At 34.7% G+C, this 23798-nt stretch overlaps 1 protein-coding gene across 1 annotated transcript; it reads left to right on the top strand.

Annotated features, from left to right (window-relative positions):
- The first annotated feature begins 7746 nt into the window (after positions 1–7746).
- LOC107036047 (glucose dehydrogenase [FAD, quinone]) lies at positions 7747–23661 on the top strand. Its single transcript, XM_015253769.2, has 7 exons — positions 7747–7761; positions 10830–11038; positions 18145–18273; positions 18343–18539; positions 20119–20944; positions 22837–23207; positions 23294–23661. The coding sequence occupies exons 2-7, from the start codon at positions 10831–10833 to the stop codon at positions 23441–23443; spliced, it is 1881 nt and encodes a 626-aa protein (XP_015109255.1). The 5' UTR covers positions 7747–7761; position 10830; the 3' UTR covers positions 23444–23661.
- The last annotated feature ends 137 nt before the right edge of the window (positions 23662–23798 follow it).

Genomic DNA, 23798 nt, shown 5'->3' with positions numbered 1-23798 from the left:
ACGTGACAGTTCCATAAAATTTTCTACAACCACATAATTTTTATTGAATATTTCTCTCCGTGTACTCAAATACATATTGAATTGAAAAAAGACATATTGAATTGAAAATTCTATTCAATTTCCTAATAAATTCGCCAGATTTGTCTATAAATGTTTTCTGTTCATTTATATTTCTCACTCATCTCCCATTTTTCACCGCTTCTCTTCCGGATTTCACTTTAATTATTGAAACAGTCTCACTTGAATCCATTAAAAACGAAAATATACAAGGAAATACCCTCAGCAGGATCACCGGACCATGACCAAGGGCATTACAAATCTTATAGATTGTCCTTCGATTTGAAAAGTTCAAACGACGTCGTTCACTGGCGATTTCACGCTGCTACACTCCAGGATCACATGCACTTTATTCCATTCCTGAAAATCTATCGGTGTAATGATCAGTATGGGTTGTGTCGAGTCTCCAGCATGCTATCCCAACCTCTCAATGCCCTACGCTATTTATCGTTTGCATTACTCCCAGGGGGATCAAGAAGACATCTTCCTAGGCACACTTGACCATTTTCCGACATCTTATCTCCGGTTTTTGTTCCGTTTGTCGTCGTGTTGTTTTCCGAGGTTCAATTGATCTGGTTGTCAACTGCAGGAGTTGAATTGTTTCGAGAGGAGCGGAAATGTTCGGAAGCGCTTTGATATTGACGAGATTTTTATGAAGAGTGTGACGAGGTGAGACCATTCACACGTACGCCATCAGTGAAGGTTAATTATCTACTTTTAAGATAAACCTTGATTTGTTATTAGGTATCAATGCTACTGATGGTAATCTTGGGATTGCGTGAGATTATTTGGTTTGATAAACGATTATGATAATCAATAAGAAGTATTACATAACTGGAATACATGTGACCATGCGTTGAAAACATGTTTCTTGAGAAGTGCTTCTTCACTAAGATCGAAAGGTTTTCTCTTCTCAATTAAAAACCACAAATCCAAAATCTCTTGACGAAAGTTTTTCTCTTCTCAATGTGGATAATGTGTTTATGACGAGAAAGTGATTTCGCAAACCAAATTTGTTGAATTAATTTATTCAATATTTTTTTCGTGTGTGAACAAATTGCACAGAAAAACCTAGCAAATTCGCGAGAAAGTTTTATTAAATTTCTATTGAACTTTTTATTAGTTTTTGACTAATTCTATTTAAATATTCAATAGGAAATATTGTATAGAAAAAAATAATAATTCAAATATAAATAATTAATAAAAATAATTAATAATTAAAAATAATATTGTATAGAAAAAAAATAATATAAATTTATCTATACAACTTATTCTATTGAGTTTCTAGATGAAATGGAAAGAAGAATAGAATGAAAAAAATTTGAGAAAATTTGATAAAATTTGAGCTGAGGAAATTCTATAGAAAATATCCCAATAGAATAAGTTATGTAGAAAAATCGAATTCTGTTGACTTTTTTCATAAAATACTTTCTATTGAACATTTCAATAGATTCGGTCAAAAACTAATAGAAAATTCAATAGAAATCCAGTAGAATTGTCTAGTGAAACCGCTAAATTTTTTTATTAAATTTCTTCGTGTTAGTCTCAAATCCAAAATATTTAAATGCCAAAACCACTTGACTTGGTTCAAGAAGTCGGTTGTTAGTTAACTGACTCCTCATATTTCTGACAATTACAAAATCTCTTAACGAAAGTTTGTTTGTTTTTTCAGTCCAAGATAGTTTGTTTTCCATTTTGAAGCTATGAATTTGTTCTGAGAAAAACTTTTTCTCTGTGTATACAATATTTTTTTTTCTGATAATTTTATTATTCCACGATGATGAATAATATTAAATAAATGGAGCTCAGTTTCTGGAAAATGGCTTGAAAATACAAAGGATTTGACAAAATGTTGAAATGACATCAGTATTGAATTTCATTTTGACAGGAAAAAGTCGTGAAATTTTCATATTACTTAAAATTCAATGGAATTCCAACTTTTTGAAAAGTATACTTGCCTGAATTCTCCAGATTTCTATCAATTTTTATGTAATAATTGAATTGAAATTTACATTTCCCACTGTTTTCTCATTCAATTATGAACTTTGAGTGACGAAATTTCTTAAAATTTTAGTGGAACTAGGATGAAACAAAAATTTCTACGAAGTGTACCGGAACCATAATATCAGGCAATCAATTTTAACTGTACATTTCGTTTTTTTGCATCCATAAAAATGAAAATATTCAAATGCAGAAATCATTAGTATTACCCAGAAAGTAAAAAAGATGATCGTTCCAACGACCCAATGACGTCAAGGTAAAGTCCATTGAGTGTCTGATTAGATCTCCTCAATGAGTCCCTGAAAACAATCATCTTCAGCTCCGTAATCAACGAGAAATTAATTTTTCAGGGTTAAGATATTCGCTTTCCACGTCGAAACAAAAAACCCGAGATAAATCACTTGAAAAACCCCACAATGTATTATTTTCAGCGAAAAAGTGAAATTCACGGAAGTGCGATAGAGTCAAACGCTGAATGCACACCTCGTTTCTAACTCAATGCACACGGACTTCATTTCATATCATCATTTCAGATGTTTTAATTTTTTTTGTTGAACATGTTCGAACGGTTTTGTTCGAACAGTGGAGATAGGGAAACAACAGCTACCGGAAGTCCGATTGTCACGGTGATAGGTCGTTAGTTTCTTGTACAAAATGTTTATGTTTCTATTTATGGTAATTATTGAGTGACCTCAAAAATCCTTTAACCGAGGTCTCAAGAGTGGAGATGAAATTACTGAAAAATAGGGGGAAAATCGATCATTCTAAAAGACAATATCCCCTAACTTTTTTATTTTTGCTCGCGAGTGGAAACTTCGTAATGACTTAAATTTAAGTTTCCAATTTTTGCTTCCAAATGAAAGCATTGTAGTCGAGCCATTATGATCAAAAATGTCCGCGATATTTAGACCGTGTCTGTACACTGAGAGAAAAACGACAAAGTTCTCAAACAAGTCTTACTTGTGCTAAGGAAAATGGTTTTCTGAAAATTATCAAAAAAGAATTTTTTTGTGCCGAACATGCAGAGAGTGTGCCAGAATGAAAAATTTTTGTCGCAAAAATAGATTTAGTAGTTGAAAAAAAATGACATTCTCTGTACACGCAAGAAATGTCATTACTCCTTCATTATTCGATACTCCCATACGTATTTTGCTCCTGAAAAATCTTTGTTTTATGCGAAACAAGGGATAGTAGTTTTTCATTTCGGCTGTCTAATAATCACAGACAAGAAATGAGCCCTTAAATGAAACGATAATAACGATATGATAGGAATCTTGTAACTTATAAATAAAATATTTGTTGATAAATTTTTCTCTATATGAGATATTTTCATCCTGAAAAGGCTCCGTCTGTTGTGAATTATCCGCCTCTGAAGCCAAATATTTCGTTACTGTCGACAGCAGAACAATTATTCATTACAATTATTCATGTTTGAAACTTCCGGATTCGAACCAAACTAATTCTTGTTTGGCAATTTTCAACTAGCGATTTTGTTGGCCCAAACAAAACTTGTTTGACAACGTGTTTGGTTTTCGCTCCGTGTACGTATACTAATTTGTTGCGCCAAAAGTCTCATCTCTTGAGGATAAATTTCTTGGGATAATAATTCCGGATAATGTGTCAGACACTGTCAGATTTCGGTGAAGTGTTCAGGACTTGAACATCAACATTTCATGATAAAGTGAGAATTTCTTGCCACGAGACATCGGTTTTTTCGTGACAGAAGATGAGAAAATGACTTAAAAGCAGGGACTTTCATATTGAATGAATAGATACTTTATGCAGAGGAAAACCTCCAGATATTAAGAAAATATAACCGTCGCTTACGCTCAATCACGTTGAGTTCGAAGGGAAGCAATATCTTTTTTTCCTACTGTNAGGTGTACAGGCGTACAGGCGTCGAGGTGCCTCGTGCGCCTGTACTCCACCAGCGTTGAATTCAGCACTTCTCCGNGTTTTCGCTCCGTGTACGTATACTAATTTGTTGCGCCAAAAGTCTCATCTCTTGAGGATAAATTTCTTGGGATAATAATTCCGGATAATGTGTCAGACACTGTCAGATTTCGGTGAAGTGTTCAGGACTTGAACATCAACATTTCATGATAAAGTGAGAATTTCTTGCCACGAGACATCGGTTTTTTCGTGACAGAAGATGAGAAAATGACTTAAAAGCAGGGACTTTCATATTGAATGAATAGATACTTTATGCAGAGGAAAACCTCCAGATATTAAGAAAATATAACCGTCGCTTACGCTCAATCACGTTGAGTTCGAAGGGAAGCAATATCTTTTTTTCCTACTGTCAAACTATTCTTGTCTTTGAAGAAATATTATCTTATTTCGAAAAAAAAATCATCTTTTCATTCAGTAACTTCCTCCTTAGCCCGAAGAGCACCGATTTATCTGAATCCTACCATAAATTGATTTGAAATGATTTTTGTGATATTATGTCGATTTTTCTCTTAGCGTACGTATGTAAACAAATTTTTTTTCGATTGTTAGCAAACGAATCGATGGAATTGAATTTTTTTCCCCCCTCGAATGTGGGTATTGTTGAGCCCTACGAATCGTCATTATTAAAATATAATTCATTTATTAATTTTTTAAATTTGTCAAAAATGGTTTTTTTCACGATTACTAAAAAAAACTGTTCTGAATTGATTGAATAATGACTTTAAAAATTTATTTGCGTATCCTTTTGACCGAGATCGAAGATGGAGGCGATAGCGATAATCGTTATTTATATTTATTTGAAAATTTGTACAAATTCTGTATTTTTCGAAAATAAAAATTCCCAGGATATCTTTGGATCTCATGCTTCAAATGAATTCAATCATAGCTTAAAATGTTTGTTTTAATGCCATTAAGTCGATGTTAAAAGATGATTACGATAGCTATATTGGTGGATTTGATTTTTATGATGATTGTTGAAAATTCATGAAGTTGAAACTAGCAGCATATTCGTCAGCGGAACATTCAATTTAGGGGATATTTAAGTATAGGAGAGTCAAATAATCACATGTACAAATGTTTTTAAAGTGCGAAAGAGTTTGTACGTTACTTAAAAATTTTTTCATTGCTCAAGCCCAAAAAGGGCTCTTTTACCGACGGTAGTTAAGCATGAGAAGTAGGTCTTTTTACCGTTGAGCAGTATAAAAGTGAGAAATGCACTACTTAGGAGTGAAAAAGTGAGAATTGCACTCCTTAGGACTGAAAAACGTGTGGCGCCANCACCCCTAGATTTACTTGAAATACATCTTCTGCTGTCGAATCTTTCGCTAGTTTCAGCTTCATTGAAAATTTTCAATTTTTAATGAATTTCCCTGAAAGCCCTGGTAGGAGACGAGGAATGGGCGAAGGCTGGCGCAATATTGGCCAGCACTGGGCCATCCTCGGCCTACGCTGGGCCTTTTCTCATCTCCTACCAGGGAGTGAGCTTTCTGAATATTTTATTTGGATAGCTTATATGTCAAATCATTCATGTAATGAGTCATTTCATTACGGTAAAATGCCCCATTACATTGAAATGAATCATTACATTAATAATCTCACGTGAAAAAATGATGAAACATTTTATTTGGAAACCTTATATGACATATCATTCATGTAATGAGTCATTTCATTAGATTAAAATTACTTATTACGTTAAAGGGAGACTACTATGAATTTTAAAAGTCGTGAAATATTGGAGTGAGATTATTCATGCATTAAATATCGATTACATGTCTAAAAAGGAATAGTTAGTGCAAAAAAAAAAATTATTTATTGTTCGTTTTCAAAATAACCCGGGCCTCCCATTGTTGAGCCACCGAGGTGTTTTTTTTTCAAAATTTTTGAAAAAATGTATTCAATAACAATTACGAATAAGTTTTTAGAAATTCCACTTCTACACAGCTAATTTCGATTTATTTAATATAAAAATTTGCGCATGTAAAATGGGCAGAAAAATTATCCTTAAAATATTTAAAATATATTGTCGATTGTTTCAGAAATATTTTTCAAGCCATTTTACATGAATAGTGCAATGTTTTATTAAAATAATAACGGAATTAGCTGTGTAGGAGCTGAATTCCAAAAAACTAATTTGTAAGTATTATTGCACATATTTCTCCAAAAATTAAAATAAAACCTTTGTAGTTCAAAAATTGGAGGCGACGGATTATTTTTAACATTTTAAACATTTGCGGGGTAAATGAGCAACAAACAATTCCTTTTTTTCTGCACTAATTATTCCTGTGTAGACATACATAATCGATCTTCAATGTACGACAAATCTCATTCCAATAGTCCGCGGCTTTTAAAACTACTACGTAGTTGAATCCCCTTAATGATTTCACGTGAAAAAGTGATGCAACAATTCTTGACATTTTAGGGCGACTATTTAGATAGTATTATCTTTATTTAAATGACCAGCCAAATTGTACACGATACTTGGAATTCCTTAAGCGTTGATCGTCCCGAATAGAAATTGCTTCAGGCCCACCTGAAGCATGATCAGAACTTGATCAGGTTTTTGTAAGGTTCGTCTGATCCGGTGATTCCTGATGAGAAGCTGACCAAGTTCTGATCCAGCAGATCGGATCCGAAAAACTACAGGCGGGTTCGGATCAAGTTCTGATCCAGCAGATCGGATCCGAAAAACTACAAGCGGATTCGGATCAAGTTTTGATCAGGTAGACATGATCAGATGATCGCTGATGAGAACCTGACCAAGTTCTGATCCAGCAGATCGGATCCAAAAAACTACAGGCGGGTTCAGATCAAGTTCTGATCAGGTACACACGATCAGATGATGCCTGATGAGAACCTGACCAAGTTCTGATCCAGCAGATCGGATCCGAAAAACGACAGGCGGATTCAGATCAAGTTCTAATCAGGTAGACATGATCAGATGATGCCTGATGAGAGCCTGACCAAGTTTTGATCCAGTAGATCAGATCCGAAAAACTGCAGGATGATTCAGATCAAGTTCCGATCAGGTAGGCACGATCTCACCCTGAGGTCGGCTGCCTAACCCCAATTTGATCAAATTCGGATTTGATGTCTTTGATCGGCATTTGAACGGGGTCAATTGAAGAGAAAATGATCAGATTCAGATCCGGTCCACCTGACATTAATTTTAATAAGTTTTTCAGATAATTTAATGAACTATTATTATACTATTCAAATTAAGTTTTATCAACCATTATCAATAATTATTTTCAATCTTTAAAAAGGATCATTATACTATAATTAAAATAAATTAAATTAAATTAATTTAATGAAATTAATTTCATCAATTTCATTTATTAATTTTTACCTGATCAGTGGTCGGGTCTAACCTGATCCAAACTTGATCAAGACCTGACCGGAATTTCCACTCGGTGTCTTCACGGCAGTTTCACAATTTACTGAAAAACAAAAGTCATCTTCAACTCCATCATATCTTCACGTGTCAAGGTGTCCAAAATCTTTCAAAATCATTGGAACGTCTTTGAACTAAAAAAATATTTGATCAACGATTTGCCGAGATTGTCCATCAGTAACGTCCTCACTCTTTAAATTAACAAATTCGATGAAATTGTCCTCTTAATTCATTACGCGTTATCGGATTTAACCGTTTGATAATATCGAGTACCTCAAGAGTGGGAGATGAATTATAAAATGTTGTGGCGCAGTGAGAGGTCCTTCAGTATTGTCAATCGGCGCGCAAAGTGAACAAAAGTGAGTACAATTGAATATTCCCGGAATAAAATTCTCCCATTACTGAATTAATCATCAATGAAATGTCGAGTGAATAAACGAATGACCCCCAAATATCTCTCAAATAAAATTCACTCAACCGTTGCCGGCCCACCTGTTCTCTCGAATACAACTGGACACTGATGGACGAATTTAATCTTTTATCGAGACAAATTGAATCGTCGTGGAACGCTCCACCGGAACCAAAGAGAGTTGCAATGCGTAACTCCGTTTGATTCGATTGAAATTTCTGTGTGCCGATGAATTCTGGTATTGGGTGTGACGCGTCCAGTGCATTGGGCCATTGGGTTTATCTCTCACTTGTGTTTATACCCTCTTGGTTGCTCTAGTTTTGACGCTGAACATTATTCAGTTCTCCGCGCGCTATTTCGTGACACATGGCGTGTTAATCGTAACAAAAGATCTGGAGGGGATAGACGGAATATTGTACTCACGATTTGGTTATTGATCATTGTTTCTATGGCACATTAGGCGAGTTATTGAGTTCATTCAAATGATTAAATTTCTTTGGAAGCGTTCAAAAAATTTCGTGAATTGGCACACGGGAGAAATATTTTTTCAATTCTAGAAACCGTAATTATATACTGAGAGAAAAATTTGCTAATCTGTAGACCTCATTTACTCCAGAGAAGTTAATTATTTTCAATGGTTTAAATCTCAGATCATTTGCGCCTCACGAAACTCGAATACATTCTCGTTTATTATTATCGTTCCGCGTTACATCGTAAATATATTACACATCAAAGATCGACGATACTACTACGCGATTTGAGTGAGTTCATTTGCGACAGAATCATGCTTGAGTACGAGAATATTTTGAAGCATGAAAACTTTCTCAGGCCACACGAGTTGAAATGTCGGGGAAAATTAAGCCATTGAAGAAAAATTAGTTGTCTCAAGTGAATATGTTTTACATCATGTATGAAAAATTTAATGGAAAAATCTAGCGAATTCGCTAGACAATTCTAGTGGATTTCTGTTGAACTTTGTATTAATTTTTGGCCGATTCTATTGAAATGTTAAGTAGAAAATATTTTATAGAAAAAGTCAAAAGTAGTTGATTTTTCTATATAGCTTATTTTCTACTGAGATATTTTCTATAGAATTTCTATAGAATGAAGAGAAAAGAAAAGAAGAATGAAGAAACTTGGATAATTTGAGCCGAGGAAATTCTGTATAAAGTCTTTCAATAGAATAAGTTGTTCAGAAAAATTGAATTCTATTCACTTTTTCTATAAAATATTTTCTATTGAACATGTCAATAAAATCGACCAAACAATAATAGAAAGCTGAACCGAAATTCAATAGAATTTTCTGACGAATTGGCTAGATTATTTTATTAAATTTTTTCGTGCATGATATCAGAATTTTTTCTGAATGAAGCCATTCTTATAGAATTTAACATTTTTAGAGAACAGATATCTTAAATTAATCATGAAAATTCCGATAAATTCAAAATTCACCGGAATTTCAAATTTAGATAGAAGTCAAATCTTTCTAAATTCTAGGAATAATGATTTCTGAGATGCATTCATCTAGAATATAGGAAAATATTTCTAATTGCTAGAAAAATTGGGTGATAAAATTCCGATAACCGAGTGGCTATTCACACCAGTCACGGACTTATCATTCCTTGCAAAATCGTCACGCTAAGAGAGTCACGGTTGGGTCCGGAGAATCATCCGTGACTGGTGGTGTTAACAAATTCATGGTCATTTTTTAAAGGAAAAAATAAGCAAATGGTCAAAAATTTTTTAATCACCAGGTCGTCTATTATATTTTCAGAATTGAAAGTTCCTGAGAACTAAAAAGAACGAGGTTGATTTCGAAAAAAATGTGGTTAAATTCAATCCAAAAATTGATTAAAGTAAGAATAATTAAGTATTGATTCTGTTAATTGTTTCCGTAAAATACCTGAAAAATAATTGTTATCGTTCAACGAATTGTGCATCTTAAGGATATTCCAGCATCTTTTACAGTTTGGTACAGACCACACTATAGACGACATAGCAATAAAAAAAATTATGAATATTCAGGGCCATCAAAATTACATTTTGCACAGAATTATTATTATTTGAACATTCGTCATTTATAAATAAATAACTGAAATTGTTTAAACTTTCTAAAATCTTATTTTATTAGATATAAAATTGATTTCTGGTAAAATTTTGTATACGAATCAATTTGTTACGATTCCGAACGAATTATTTATATGGCAGAAAATTGATTGTTTACAAATTATTGATAGAAATAGCTCGTAATTTGACAAAATTGCAATTTGTTAATTGTTTCATCAATCTTTCTCCAAAGAAAACTTTTTAATTGTTTTTAGTGAATATGGAGATTTAAATCTAGACTTGCAAAATGTAAATAATAAAATCATTGTGAAATGTCTGGAAATTTGAGTGTCAAATGGGGCTCAAATGAAGGCTCTGATGTTCAACTAGAAAAATATAAAAACATTTGATTGAAGAAAAAATAGCCAAAGTACTTGAAAATCCTCAAGAAAAGGTGTTTCCATCCATTTTCTTCTAAATTTCAGAAAATTTTTTCTCTGTCCATTAGAGATAATAAAACATTAATTAATTATATGTCAAAATTTAATGTTTTATATTATGTAAAAAAAATACGAACTTGTGATGAGAACTTGTGAAAATCTCGGCAACCGTTCGTCAATCCATAATCGCAATTAATTAGCAAAAAATGAAAACAGCGAATGCATAAAATAATTCCGCTATGCCCGCGTCGAACGCTCCAATTTCCTATTCCCTCAAAGCCAAGAGAAAAACAAAAGTACGGGATCCCCTCCATCGCGACTCACTAAACGTGGAAACGAATGCAATAGACCATGAGCTACATGTTTTCTACATACCACGTGAGAACGAAAAGAACCTATGCGGAATTATGCCGGCGATTGAGAAAGGGGAAAGTCGTGATTGACACTGCGAAGGACAGAATGCGATTCCCAGACTCTTCGAGATCTATCATTATCTCAATGTTTACAGTGTCTCGTTGAACTTTTTTTCCAGAATGTCGTACAATTTGACAGTTAGTCCGCACTGTAATGCGCCCTTTCTCGGCCCGAGTTTAGCCCAGAGTTGCCCAGGCTCACAGTTTCTGGTTTTTATGACTCTACTCGACACATTTATCAGAACAAATTCTGATGTTTCACAACTTTGTCAACGAGTTGCTCCTGTTAATCCAGCCAACTACTATTACGATTTCATTGTTGTTGGAGGTAAGAATAACAATAATTATATAATAACAAGAAATAAATAAAGCTGTGATTATGTAAGCCAAAACAAATGGAGAATAAGCCCCCAGAGGCAAAAATTATCGATAAAATGACGATCTGTTAGAGATGCGAGGTAACGTCACGAATGGAAAACCGTCAGGTCACAAAAATATGACCTTCATGTGACCGTCATTGACAATCGTATCTTCTTTTGTCAATAAAACGATCAGATAAAACTTTGTAATTGAGAAATTAGCTATTAGATGCGACATGATGGTCATTTTTTTCCGTGTCACAAAATTTTGTCATGTGTTGCCATTAATAATTAATGGCAATAATTAACCTACATTAATTAATGGCAATAAATAGCCTACTTCGTAGTTCATTGACTAGAAGTAGTTCGTTAACTACTTCGGGGTGACATGGGGTTACAGTTTCACCAACTTTCAGATAAAATTTAAAAAAATTTGGAGACCTAAAGTGGTTTCGCCACCACTTAGATGCGATTTGACTATCATAAGGTAAGTCGGTCACATTTTTGTCATGTGACAGTAATTGGTCATTCGTGGATCGGTAATGTGACGTGTCAGTGATGGTCACATGACCGTCATCTGACATGTCATGAAAATTGCTCGCATCTTTACGATCTGTGAATCTTAGAAAAAAGATTTTTGCATGAATTACTCTATACCAGGATGTACTGAATGAATCGATGCAAATTTTGTACACAAGTGTGACTCGATAATGCTAATTAGTAGCCAGAATCTCAGATGTTTATTCCAAGTTTTACGCGTATTATGGAACGCCACATTAACTCTAAATTGAAAAATTAGAAAAACGCAAATATCTTGAAAACTTTGCATGAATGGGTATCTATTTTTTTAATGAACTTGATAGGGGGCGACAAGACGAGTATTTTGAAAATAAAATAAAATTAATCGGACAAGTAGTTTGGGAGATATTGAACAAAAGATTTCTTCACAAAAAGTTGAATATCTTCTAAACCACTTATTCGATTTTGCCGGCCCATAATACCATCGTGTAATATCATAAGAGCTATAATCTCACCAATTTTCAACATGCTATTTAAATTTTTTCGGGAGTTATCGTGCACAAAACGATTTTCTCATTATAACTAAAAATGCCGATTATTACCAAACTGTCTCTCGTTACATAGCAATATTATGATTTGATTTGATAGATATTACCACAAGGAATATTTTGACGTCAGAAAAATTCGATTCAGTCACGTAGTTTTCGAGATATTAAGGAGAAAAGATTTTTGAGAAATTGCTGTATCTCGGAAACTACTTGATCAATTGAGCTGAAATTGTGCCCACCATTATGTGACGAAATTTCAGATTTTTAGCTTCAATTTTACACACATTTTTTTAAAACATCATAGAGCAGATCTGGGAATCGCCTCTATTTTTTTCTAAAAAGATAGCGACTAGACCAAAATTTTGAAAAAAGAACAATTGAATAATATGGTTAATTGAGGGAATAATTGCATGAATAATCGCGATTTTCAGTAATTCTCAATACTTGTCCAACTATAAAAAATAATAACCGCAGAATTACGGTGCAAGACAAACTCTATTTGGCGAGAAAATTCTTGTCACTTTATTGACAATTTTTGGGGAAAACTTCAAATGTGTAAAAATTAGATTTTTTAGTTATTAATGATTGAAAAAAAATTTTCTCGTATAAACTCAGTCAAACTGAAGATAATGCTATATATGACGTCTCATTTTGAAGGATTCTTCATGTTCTTTGAGTGTGCCAAAGGGCGATTTGATAGCTTGAAACTCCGCAGAAATATTGAGGTCAATTTGGAAAAAAGTTCTCGATAAAAACTAGCCACGTTTAAAAAATCATAACTCCGTCAATTATCAATATTTTTCATTTCTTCTTTTTTCAAAATTTTTCTCTAATCGTCATCTTCTCAGAAAAAAATTGAGACAAAAATCTCCAGCATCGACTTTATTGGCCTGCTGATTTGGCATGAATCTACTCTATATCTTCACGTTTCATGACATTCTACGTCATTTCTAAGCAAAATTTAAAAGTCCTCACAATCAACAATCACAAAGCTTGCATTCAAAACCAAAACAAAAGAAAAATGAGAAAAAAAATCGAAGGTTTCTCTTCAAGTTTTTCTGCCATAAAAATTCAATGGATCGAATAGAATGTTGTAAATAAATCAATGACTCCATTTCTCTCCCTCACAAAGTCAAAATGAAACCCCCGAATGGACGATCATCAATCGAACGCATTTTCATTGAATTTCATCTAAAGGGACAAAAAATTCGAATTAAAAAATCGCCATTTATTCACAACGATTGATTGAAAAAATTAATCTTCTGTAAAATTCTAGAATTACACCGGTGAATCCGTAACAACGTAAATGAAATTTTACACATTGACCAAATGGATTTCACTCTCGCCTCGTTTACATTGAGCAAATATATCGTATTTTTTCCTCTCCCTCGTACCTCTTTTGTATTAATCGCGCGTATTATATCGATTGTAATTGCCAGTTCCATTGAACCATTGAACGTGAAATGCAATTCGATGGGTTTAAATGGGAAATTAATACAAACTATTGGGTAGATCCTTCCGCTCGTGTTTGCGTCATTATTGCATCATTAATTCAATTTCCATTCTTAGTTGTTTTGGGAATCCTCGTTGTTTGCTGGTTCGAATTCAATCGGGTGAGGGATATTCGTGTATCGGCTTTTTGGCATTTGTTGGATTATTGTCTTTAGAATCGCTTATTCGAAGTCATCATTCACATGGGAATTACGAATTATGTAGATAGTAGGGAATCGATGGTGCAAACCAACGCGCTAGATATGCGCGGATCATTGTCACAGTTTGTTATTATTTTTCATTGCATGTTTCAACTAATTTTCACCCCGAGAAGTGGTCCATTTAAGTGAGATAAGTTTTGCTTCCGAATGGAAGCATTAATCTTTCAAATTTAAGTTTTGGATTTTTTGTGTTATATCTGTGTGTATTATATATATGTGTGAGGTAAAGTTTTTCTTCAATTGTTCGCTAATGAATGGATAGAATTGAATCTTTTTTTTTCAAATGTAGGTATTGTTCAGCCCCATCGATCCCCAGTAATTAAAATTTAATTCATGGATTAGTTTTTTTAATTTTTGAATTTTTTCGAAAATCGGTTGTCCCACGATAACTAAAATAAAGGTTCTGAATTGATTGAATGATGTCTTAAAAAAATTGTTTGGATGTCCCTTTGACCGACTTCGAAGATGAAGGCGATAGCAATAATCGTTATTTTGATTTATTCGAAAATTTTCAAAAACTTTGTATTTTTTGAAACTCAGAATTCCGGGGATATCTTTGAATATCATGCTTCAAATGAATTCAATCATAGCTTAAAATGTTTGTTTTAATGCCATCAAGTCGAAGTTAAAAGATGATTACGATAGCTATATTAGTTGACTTGATTGTTATGATGATTGTTGAAAATTCTGAATTTTTCATGAATTTCCCTGAAAGTGAGGTTTCTGATGGTTTCTTCAAATGTGATGTTTCAAATTCATTCAAGTATGTGTAAATAACATTTTTCTATTAACATTTTATGGAAGGGCTGAGGGGAAAGATAAAACTGTAAAAAAAACAATCGGTTGTGTAGAAGAAAAGGCATAATAAGAATAATAATGCTGATAACACTTAACTAAGTTGAAAATCTGACGAAATTGGGTAATGGAAAATCTTACTCAATTTAATAAAATGAAATAAACAATTAATTATACATGATAGAGAGAAATGATGTGGTAAATAACCATCCGACAGTATATTGCTAATTTATTAGTAACAATAGCTACACTATATACAATAAAAGAGCAATTTCCCACTTGTTTTTCAATATAAAAGAATGATTCTTCAAGCCGAATAAACACTTCATTAATTAGAAATAAAATTATTGGATCAAATAAATAATTCATTTTATTTAAAGGTAGAATTTATTTTGAATACGAGTTGTTCAGTTCATATCACTAAAAAATATTCAGTTCAACAAATATTTGAGTTCCTTAATTGTCTCAAAATTATTGTTAAAATGAATAAAAAAATTCCAATAATGGTTCCCCCGACATTCTACACTCACAATCACGGTTCGACGACTCATTTACACATCCTGTCACCACCAACACTCAAAATCATTGATCAATGTTGGTTATACGCCTCCTCCCGACGACTTCATCGGAAAGTTTATGTTTCATTCTCAAGTTCATTTCATCCTTTCGCGTTACCCAGAGATGAGTTGGGAGTTTGACGAATTTTGTTCAGTCAGTGGAGAATATATAGTGCATCAACTGAGTCCACAAACTGCAGGCCAACTTTCTCGGAATCGCTAATGCGAAGAAGGGTGTATGCATTCGTCGGAAAAGCTGAGGGATGATGAAGAAAATTTTATGCTCTTCCTCGTTGCTTACGTGTCCCTCATTAGGGTGATTCGAGTTGAGGTAATTGGGTTTGCACAATCAGACGTACAATGATCCTCGATTTTTCATTAATTTTTTCTTCATCTCAATATTATAAAGATCCAAATCGACTTCTGGTGATCAAAATTTGGTAGTCGAAATTAAGACTCCAAAAATAAAGGTCACAAGGGTAAAAATAAGGGTCATGAGGGTCAAAATAAGGATCACGATCGTCAGAATAAGGACCGTTAGATTAAGGATCGCAAGGATCAGATTAAGGTCACAAACGTCAGATTAAAAATCATAAGGGTCTGAATAAGGGTTACGAAGGTCTGAATAAGGGTCACAAGGGTCAGAATCGGTTCACGAGGGTTTGAATAAGGGTTACGCCCTCGTAACCCTTACTTAAATCCTCTGACCCTTGTGATCCCTAATCTAACCCTTTAGATTAAGGATCGCAAGGATAAGATAAGATAAGATAAGGTGTTTATTGTTTAGAAATTTAAACAAATGATACAAAATGATAATATAAGGTAGGAGAAAATACATTGAGAGAAACACATGAGATAAAAGCAAGAGAAAACCAAGAGAAAGCTGTAGCGCTGGCACATATAGGTGATGAAAAAGTAATAGAAAACATCAGAGAGAATTAACCAGTAAGACGCACGCAGTCAGCCCAGTTCGAGGGTCAGGTTAAGAGTCATAAGGGTTTAAATAAGGGTCACAAGAGTCAGATTAAGGGTTATATGGGTCAGATTAAGAGTCACAAGGGTCAGATTAAGGGTCACGAGGTCCACAGTAAGGGTTCAGAAAAGGATTATGTGGGTCAGAAACTAGCGGTCAGAATAAAAGTCATCGAGGTCATATGGGGGTCATATGTGGGTCATATGGGGGTTGGCGAGCGGAGGGAGCAGGGTGCGTAGACCCCTAATTTAAAAATAAAATTTGAATACTTTCCCTGCAGCGTTGAAGCATATTAGCAATTATAATGTTCCGATAATAGTCATCAAGCCAATAAATCATGTCTTGTTTTATATTCACGCCTGAAGGAATGAGATTACGCGTTTACTCGTGCGTGAAAATCCTCACATACATAATATTGGCGGTAAAATAATGAAAATATTGTGATTAAATGAGTTCAGACAGAAACTAAAATGTGTAACAAATTATCTAGCGTTTACCGTTTTCCTTCTTTCAATTTGTTACGAATTACGATTCCTCTCAGAAGTGAGAAGGAAGTACCGTAAAACTCCAATTATCGCGGAAATTCATTGTCCCCACCAGTTTTCAAAAAGTCAAGATGACGAAAAAGAATATAAACTGTAAATTGGACGGGTCAATGGAATCACCTAATGGCGGTTCATTACCCAGGCATTCCTTGACATTCCGTACCCTGAGTAATTAGCTCGACAAACGATGCAGTGATTAGTGAGTCCTGGGCTTTCTACTGCAACACAATGCATCTCAGGCTTTCTTCATCGCTGGAAATCCATTATAAGCTTCACAATTTTGGGTGATGGGATTTACAAACTCTTCACATATGTAACTTTGCTCATTTTGATTGTGTGCATATTCCTGGATTAAACTAAACAATGAACAAAGAGAACTTTGTTAGAGAAATTCGAGTGCTATTGAGTGAAATTCTTAGAAATTTTGGGGAAAATTTGATATAAAATATGGAATAAATTAACGTGTTTTTCAATAAAATTTTCATTGCCCGGAGTTTTTCCTAGCCATCATGTTGTGCCCGTTTTTTTCGTGTGCTAGCACTAGATTTTTTTTAAAGAATTCATCTGTAGTAGATTATCTCATTCCACTTCACAATTGCTAGAATATTTAACCGTTTTGATGAAAACTTGCTACACTGACTAATAATGTGGAATTATGGCATAAATTTTATTTAAAATGTGATTGACTTCATCGAACAACGGAAAGTATTCAAAAACATCGAATACATGAAAAATTCGTCATTATTTCGTGATCTATTCACTTTCCCAAAACGCCACGACTCGACACTTCAAACTCCGCTTAACAACTAATATTGACACATCTGATTGTCCCTCACACCAAAAAATGAATTCATAAATGAAATAATAATAATAATGATATGACAGCCATCTTGGAACTTAAGGATAAAATACATTTTGATAAACACTTCAGAAATCTAAAATAACACTACATTACAAAAACCAGGTGTGTGACAGCTATCTGAATTTAAGATGGCAGATGGCAAAAAACGTCTGAATCTTTAAAAGTGTCTGAAACTCTAACTCATGTCTGAAAATTTCCAACACCGCTTGTGTCTGAAACTGATGTCTGTATCTTAATTTCAGACATCTTGGTGTCTGAAATTGAAATGCCTCCATTGATTCAGACACATTTTAATGTCTCAAAAGTGTCTACAAAGTCGTCCCAAAAGTGTTTGAAAAGTGTCTACAAAAGTGTCTGAAATTCAGACATTAGTTTTCGCATTGTATTCACTACAATTGCGGTTAACTGCGAAGCGCGCAGACTAATCTAGTGTATTTAAACATAACAATCTTAAAGAGGATAAAACCAAACGCCATGATCAGTTGTGACAAATACTTCAGTATTGGCTTATCCAAAAATCATTGAACCCACCGAGAATATCCAATCAACTCTTGAAACTTGCAGGGGGATCGGCTGGTGCAGTGGTGGCTGCAAGATTGAGTGACGTCCCCGAGTGGAAAGTTTTGCTGCTAGAGGCTGGACCGGATGAGCCACCTGGTGCTGATGTGCCAAGTATGGTGGCAATGTTTCTAGGTAAGTTTCAGTACTACCAAAACTTTCGAAATATGAGGGACGATTACAAATTTCCTTATTGCAATTTAGGTTCGGAAATTGACTGGCAGTACAGAACGATTAATGAGACAAACGCTTGTCTCTCGTCGAATGGATCATGCAGTTGGCCAAGGGGTAAGAATCTTGGAGGAACATCTGTTCACAATGGCATGATGTACATCAGGGGGAATCCCAAGGACTACAACGAGTGGGAGGAGATGGGGAACGTGGGCTGGAGCTGGAACGATGTAAATCCACACGATTCAATCATACTATTCGGTTTGAAATTTACGTCCTAAACAGACCTCACGAGTTCTATCTATGTGCAAATTCGTCACTAAGAAAGGCTAAAGAGTAGTTCAACTTATACCTAAATTCTTAGAATATAACCCTAAACTTGGGCATGTCCCAGATACGTTAAAAAAAATTGGATGATTTTTCCGGAAAAAGACCTTGAATTCGGTTTAAGGAGAAAAAGTCAATCGAATTTCAAGTTTCTTTGAAAATTCAAGTTAAGTTCTATTTTTTAGCGGTAGGAAGACGAAAATTTCACAATTCAGATGAATTTTCAAGTGAAAATTAATATTAACCGCCATTTAGCAGTTGATATTCCTTTGAATTTTCAAGGCATTAGTTTAAAATTCTTGCAAGTCCTGTTAAATTTCACCTGCTGAACACGCGGACGAATTTCGGCTGCAAAAAAATCTTTTCTATACGAGGTACTGGGCATAACTTTTTTAATTTTTTTCCGCTGGATTTTTATTTTGTTCATATGATAAAATCCAAGAAAAAAAATTGAAAAGTCATGTCCAAGAATTATTATAGGGAAAATTCCAAAAAGATGAGTTATTTTATATAGAAAAATCAACATCTATAACCATTTATCCATAAAGAAATATTCATTTAAAACACATCTATTGACAGCGCGGGAGAATGTTGCATAATTTTTAATAGCATTGATAAAAAAAAATCGAATCTTTCAATCAAAATCTAATAGGACTCCAATAGAATGTCAATCGATTTTCTTAGAGAAGCCCCCAGATTTTTCTACAAAGCTTATTCATACTTGTACCGCTGCAGTATGAAATTCCTGAAGTAGTTATAAATTCAACGAATTATAAACCAAAGTTGAATAATAAATTAGTTTCGTTGAATTACATGAATATTAAAACAAAATAGCTCTAAGGCAGACAACGGAAGTAAAGAACACCTTATAATCACAGAAATAAATAATTCTACTGGTTATAATGCAAAGGAAATAATGGGAGTTAAATTTTAATGCAAAAACTCATAAGTGCTACTGATACCAATTTTCAGGACAGTGACACTGAATGCGATTTAGGAGGGAAAAAATGAAATTTCAGATTTCACTGAAAATTCACTAACATTTCAGAATTTTAAGGGGCATATAGGTGAGAATTCCTCAATTTATTAGAATTTCTAATCTAATATGAATATTCAGTATCAAATTTGATTGAATTTTCAGTGAAATCTCAAATTTCATGATTTTTTCCCCTTAAATCGCACTCAGTGTCACTGTCCTGAAAATCCAAGAATATATTTACCAGAAATTTCTGGTTTTCTATTCATTTTCAGGTAAAAATGGAACGGAAATTTACAGTTCTGTTTGATTTTTCCACGAAATTCTGAATTTTAATGACAAAATTTCCTGAAATTTCAGTGGAATTGGAACACAATAAAATTTTCCGGAATTTAGCACGGAAAATTCAGATAAAAATTTTCAACAGTGTAACCCGAATTAGATAGGTCTTAAATTTCGACCTGGTTATGCAATCCTCCATAAAACTGACAGCTCTAAATTTTCAGGTATTGCCCCATTATATGAGCATGGAAAATAACGCAGATGTGAAAATACTGAACAAAAGATTCCACAGTGTAGGAGGGCCTCTGAACGTGGAGAAATTCCCCTGGCGTCCTCCCATATCCAGCAACATCCTGTCTGCCGCACAGGAGCGAGGTTATGGCGTCAGTAATGATCTCAATGGAGACCAGTTAACCGGCTTCACCATAGCCCAAACAACCAGTCGAAATGGGGTTCGATTGAGCAGTGCAAGAGCATTCCTGACGCCTGTGAGGAACCGACCCAACCTCGATATAGCCCTCAATGCAACGGCCAGGAGAATCATCTTTGAGGGTCTGAATGCCGTCGGAGTGGAGTATATGCAAGCCGGAGAAATTCGAACAGCTCGAGCCTCACGGGAGATCATTGTCTCAGGTGGTGCAGTTAATTCACCACAATTACTACTGCAATCTGGAATTGGTCCCGCCCAGCATCTCAATGCTGTTAAAGTACCGGTGGTCAAGGATCTCCCGGGTGTTGGTGAAAATCTGCAGAATCATGTGTCTTATACACTGACTTATTCAATCAATGAACCAAATGAATTTGATCTTAACTGGGCAGCAGCTTTGGAATACGTGGCTTATCAGAGTGGACCGATGTCATCTACTGGGTTGTCACAAGTAACAGGGAAAATGGCCTCAAGCTACAGTACACAGGACCATCCTGATTTGCAGTTTTACTTTGGGGGGTATCAGGCGGCTTGTGCTACTACCGGCCAGGTGGCGGCGTTGATGGATAATTCTAGGAGGAGCATCAGCGTTTCACCTACTAACTTGCATCCAAAGAGTAGAGGTATTTATTTGTTTTTATTTTTAACGGAATTTCTCAGAAAAATTGTGAGTGGCCATCGCCCGAGGGCCTTCAGCCCGGTATTTACATTTTATATACAAAGGACTGATTTTAGAATAAAAGCCAAGGGAACACGGAAAATTGAGATAGCTACTAATCTCGTATAATTGAACATGAAAAATAAGCTGTTACATTGTTATGGATGGGACAAGGGTGAAATATTTTAAGAGGTACGGTCATGGCGAGGACAGTAGAGAGCTGTTATTGTAATTATTGTAATGAAGTGATGTTATTGGGAATTAACTATAGCTTCCCGAGCGTCATTACTGTATTCAGATGTACGAATGGCCCTTAGGTTTTATTACTATTATTTTTACTTCTGCATGTAGGTTACATAGCCCGATTGCAAGAGGAGGGAGTAATGTGGAAATCATGTACAGTATGTATAGGGCGTTTTTTTCAAGTTTTATTTTAAATTCTTTTTATTAGAATTTCGGAAAGTCACGACTTTCCACCCGAGGTACACATGCAGTTTTTTAACACGCCCCCAAAGGAAATTTCGTATTTTGCTCTTTGATGAGCGGGAGGAAAATATGAATTTTCCGTGGAGGGGTGTGAAAATATACCATTTAAAATTGGCATCGTAAAATGATGAAGAATTGCTAACTGGTGAAGAATGCGACGAAGAACTAGTGGTCTGACATAGGAATAGAGTGAAGGAAAATAGAGACAGATGCTCTATCATGTACTTAAACTAATAGATTTTTGAAGAGAGCGGATTGAGGCGTTCAACTTGTCAATATTTCGTCTGTCAGTTAGACCATTACGGATAAATTTATTAATGGCTTTGATTTCAGTAAAACTAGCATTGAAAATAATGTCTCCCAATGAGCGGTTACCGAAGGGGGAAAAACCATAAAAAAGGACAGAACGCATATCGACAGTTACTGAACAATTGAGAAAAAGTGATCAAGAGTATCCAGCTGATTAAGATCGCAATAGTTACAAATACTTGTCTGTTGAAATGACGCTGTTTCATTGGAAACGTAAAAATAACAGTTGAAGGTGTTCGCAAGCTCAAGTTGTATAATACTTCGTGTGATATGTAAATTATGGTTATCACTGAGGTATTGCGATTTCCAAATGAAGGACGGAAAGCAAAAGGGGGAAATGAGCGGATAGGAGGATGACCTGCGTCATTTCTCCAGGTCCTCACCTCTGAGTAATTTTTCAAAGTCAGTAAAAATCTTGATGGTAATGGAAGCCAAAGAAGGATAAGCGGAGTCATCACGCAGGGCTTCACGGCCAACTCCCTTGAGAAAGTTTCGTATTTTGGGATGGCCCTCAGGTTTTCTGAGAGCATTCACTGTGGGTGCTGGTATCGAATTCTGTATAGAAGTATTTATTAATGAGATCTCGTCTTCAAAGGATTCATATTTCATGAATATGGTCTGAATTAAAAATGGGTGTATTTCCGACCTCACATAAGTCCCGAATTTTTTACAACTACTAGGTGTAAAGTTTACACTTGAGAGAGTTAAAATCGATTTCAAATCAAAACTTCAATTCGGTAGGAATTATGTAGGGGAGAGTAAGGTAAAACGGCCCCTTTTGATTTTTTCAAAAATGTTAACATCTCATTCAATTTAAAATAAAATGAAATAATTTATTTTCCTATGGAAACCAACACCTTTTCCCCCTTAGAATGAACCTAGACTGATCTCAATTAATGAATTTATTTTTGAGTTATGAGTATCACAGAAAAAGTCAAAAGGGGCCGTTTTACCCCACTCTCCCTTATAGTTAATATTTTATTTGAGGGCTCATCATAAAATGAAATCAATTTGTCATGTGGCATGACAGACATGCTTACAATTGGCCAATTTGCATTTCAGGAACAATACGACTGGCAAGCAATGATCCAGAAGCGAAGCCATTGATACAAGCCAATTATTTCGAAGACCCGCAGGATGCTGCTGTTTTATTAGAGGGCATTCAGTTCGCTATATCTTTGATGAATTCAACTGCTCTATCAAAATACAATATCTCTCTGATGTTTCCGGGGATACCGGCTTGTCAACGATTTCAATTTCCTAGCGTAGAGTACTGGAATTGTTCAATTAGACAGGAAACTGGTCCGGAGAATCATCAAGCTGGTTCATGCAAAATGGGTCCAGCTAATGATCCCATGGCTGTTGTCGATCCACAACTCAAGGTGAGGGGAGTCAGGGGATTGCGAGTTGCTGATACTTCAATTATGCCCAAAGTAAGGAAAATATATCATCATTTTTCAATTAATAGACAAATTCATTATTCTGACGATTTTCTATCGATATTCTCATCTTTATCTAGGTCACGTCGGGGAATACAGCAGCACCCGCAATGATGATTGGCAGCAGAGCAGCTACCTTCATCAAACAGGACTGGTTGCAATATCCTGTAACCTGGCACAAACCGTTTTTTTGGAAAAACAAGTGGTGGAACTTGATGCCACGAAATTAGAAATTGAGTATCAACTCTAGCCATTGAAAATACTAAAGTTAACAGGTTTAGTGAATCAACTCAAGAGGCAGCATGTCCTGGTATACCAAAGATTAGAGTCTTCGGATTATCACAACGAAGACGCGTTGCGGTATATTATTTATTGCTTATAACATAACGATAATAGACACAGTAACATGAATCAAAATTGTGTAAAATAAAATTTGAATTCAACATTATGACTGCGTGCATATTTTCATAAACTCCATAAATTCCATAAACTCCATCACATTCATGATCTGAGTATTTTGTCTGATCTAAAAAAAGCACTGTCAAATTACCAATGATTGATCAATCTTGAACTATTTCTCATAAA

This window comes from Diachasma alloeum, unplaced genomic scaffold, assembly GCF_001412515.2.
Source record: "Diachasma alloeum isolate Michigan unplaced genomic scaffold, Dall2.0 Dall_scaffold_00203, whole genome shotgun sequence".
In the NCBI taxonomy this organism is placed as follows: domain Eukaryota; kingdom Metazoa; phylum Arthropoda; class Insecta; order Hymenoptera; family Braconidae; genus Diachasma; species Diachasma alloeum.
This window is presented reverse-complemented; position numbering and strand designations above follow the sequence as displayed.